Raw genomic sequence first — 849 nt, 5'->3', positions numbered from 1 at the left:
GCCCACCTCCCGCGCGAGCGCCGCGAGCGCCTGCTCCGGCGTGACGCCCGCGTGGCGCGCGCGCAGCGACCGCATCTCGTCCAGGGTATCCATTAGGTCCATCTCCCGCTTGCTCTCGAGCGTGCGGTTCTCCAACGCCTTCATCGCGTTGCCCCGCTCCTCTTCCTCCTTCTGGATCGCCGCGTCCGCTTTCGCGGCGTCCGCCTCGCGCCAAGGCTCGTAGTTGCGCGACGCGCCGTGCTCCATCACGTAGTCCGCGGTCTTGGGGTCGGTCTTCATAGTGAACTCGGCGGCACACTTGGTGCAGCGGTAGTAGAAGCGGAATACCTGGGTGCGGCGGGCGGCGCGTGTTCTGGACTGGTGCAGGTTTGGGGTGAAGCGCCGCAAGCCGCGCGCCGCGCGTACATGCGAGGGGTCCCCCGCTCCCGCACGGGCGCGACCCCATCTCGCCGTCCCGCCGCCCGCCTCGGGGCAGCTGTGGGCGTTGGGTCGCATTGTTATGGCTTCGAAACCGCCTCAAGCGTTCACACATGTAAAGGCCAAGGCCCCCTCAGCCTTCTTTCTCCTCCCCCCCCCCCCACACACACACACACACGCATGCAGCGTGCGCACACGCGCACGCACGAAGCACGCACGCAGGCACACACGCGCACACACACACACACACACACATACACACACACACACACTCGGATGTCCCACTGACCTGTATCCCCAGGTAGTCCTCCCCCGCCACGTCCTCCTTGAGGGTGTTGAACTTGGTGCCCTTGTACATGAAGTTGCCACACGTCTTGCAGCGCACAGACATTGGCAACATCATGCGCACCTGTGGGACGGAGGGGCAAGGCA

General features: G+C 65.8%; 1 protein-coding gene across 1 annotated transcript in view; it reads right to left on the bottom strand.

Annotated features, from left to right (window-relative positions):
- Window positions 1–849, bottom strand: part of MNEG_12818 (hypothetical protein) — a gene marked incomplete at both ends in the record, with an annotated part of 2387 nt that overhangs the window by 1083 nt on the left and 455 nt on the right. Inside the window, 2 exons of the mRNA XM_014038710.1 lie at window positions 7–327; window positions 707–826. Of these exons, the coding sequence (XP_013894164.1) occupies window positions 7–327; window positions 707–826 (441 nt within the window). The remainder of the gene's footprint in view (window positions 1–6; window positions 328–706; window positions 827–849) is intronic.

The sequence above is a fragment of the Monoraphidium neglectum genome (genome assembly GCF_000611645.1).
Source record: "Monoraphidium neglectum strain SAG 48.87 unplaced genomic scaffold scaffold03456, whole genome shotgun sequence".
Lineage (NCBI taxonomy): Eukaryota > Viridiplantae > Chlorophyta > Chlorophyceae > Sphaeropleales > Selenastraceae > Monoraphidium > Monoraphidium neglectum.
The sequence above is the reverse complement of the archived record's forward strand: the minus strand, read 5'-3'. Positions and strand labels throughout refer to the sequence as shown.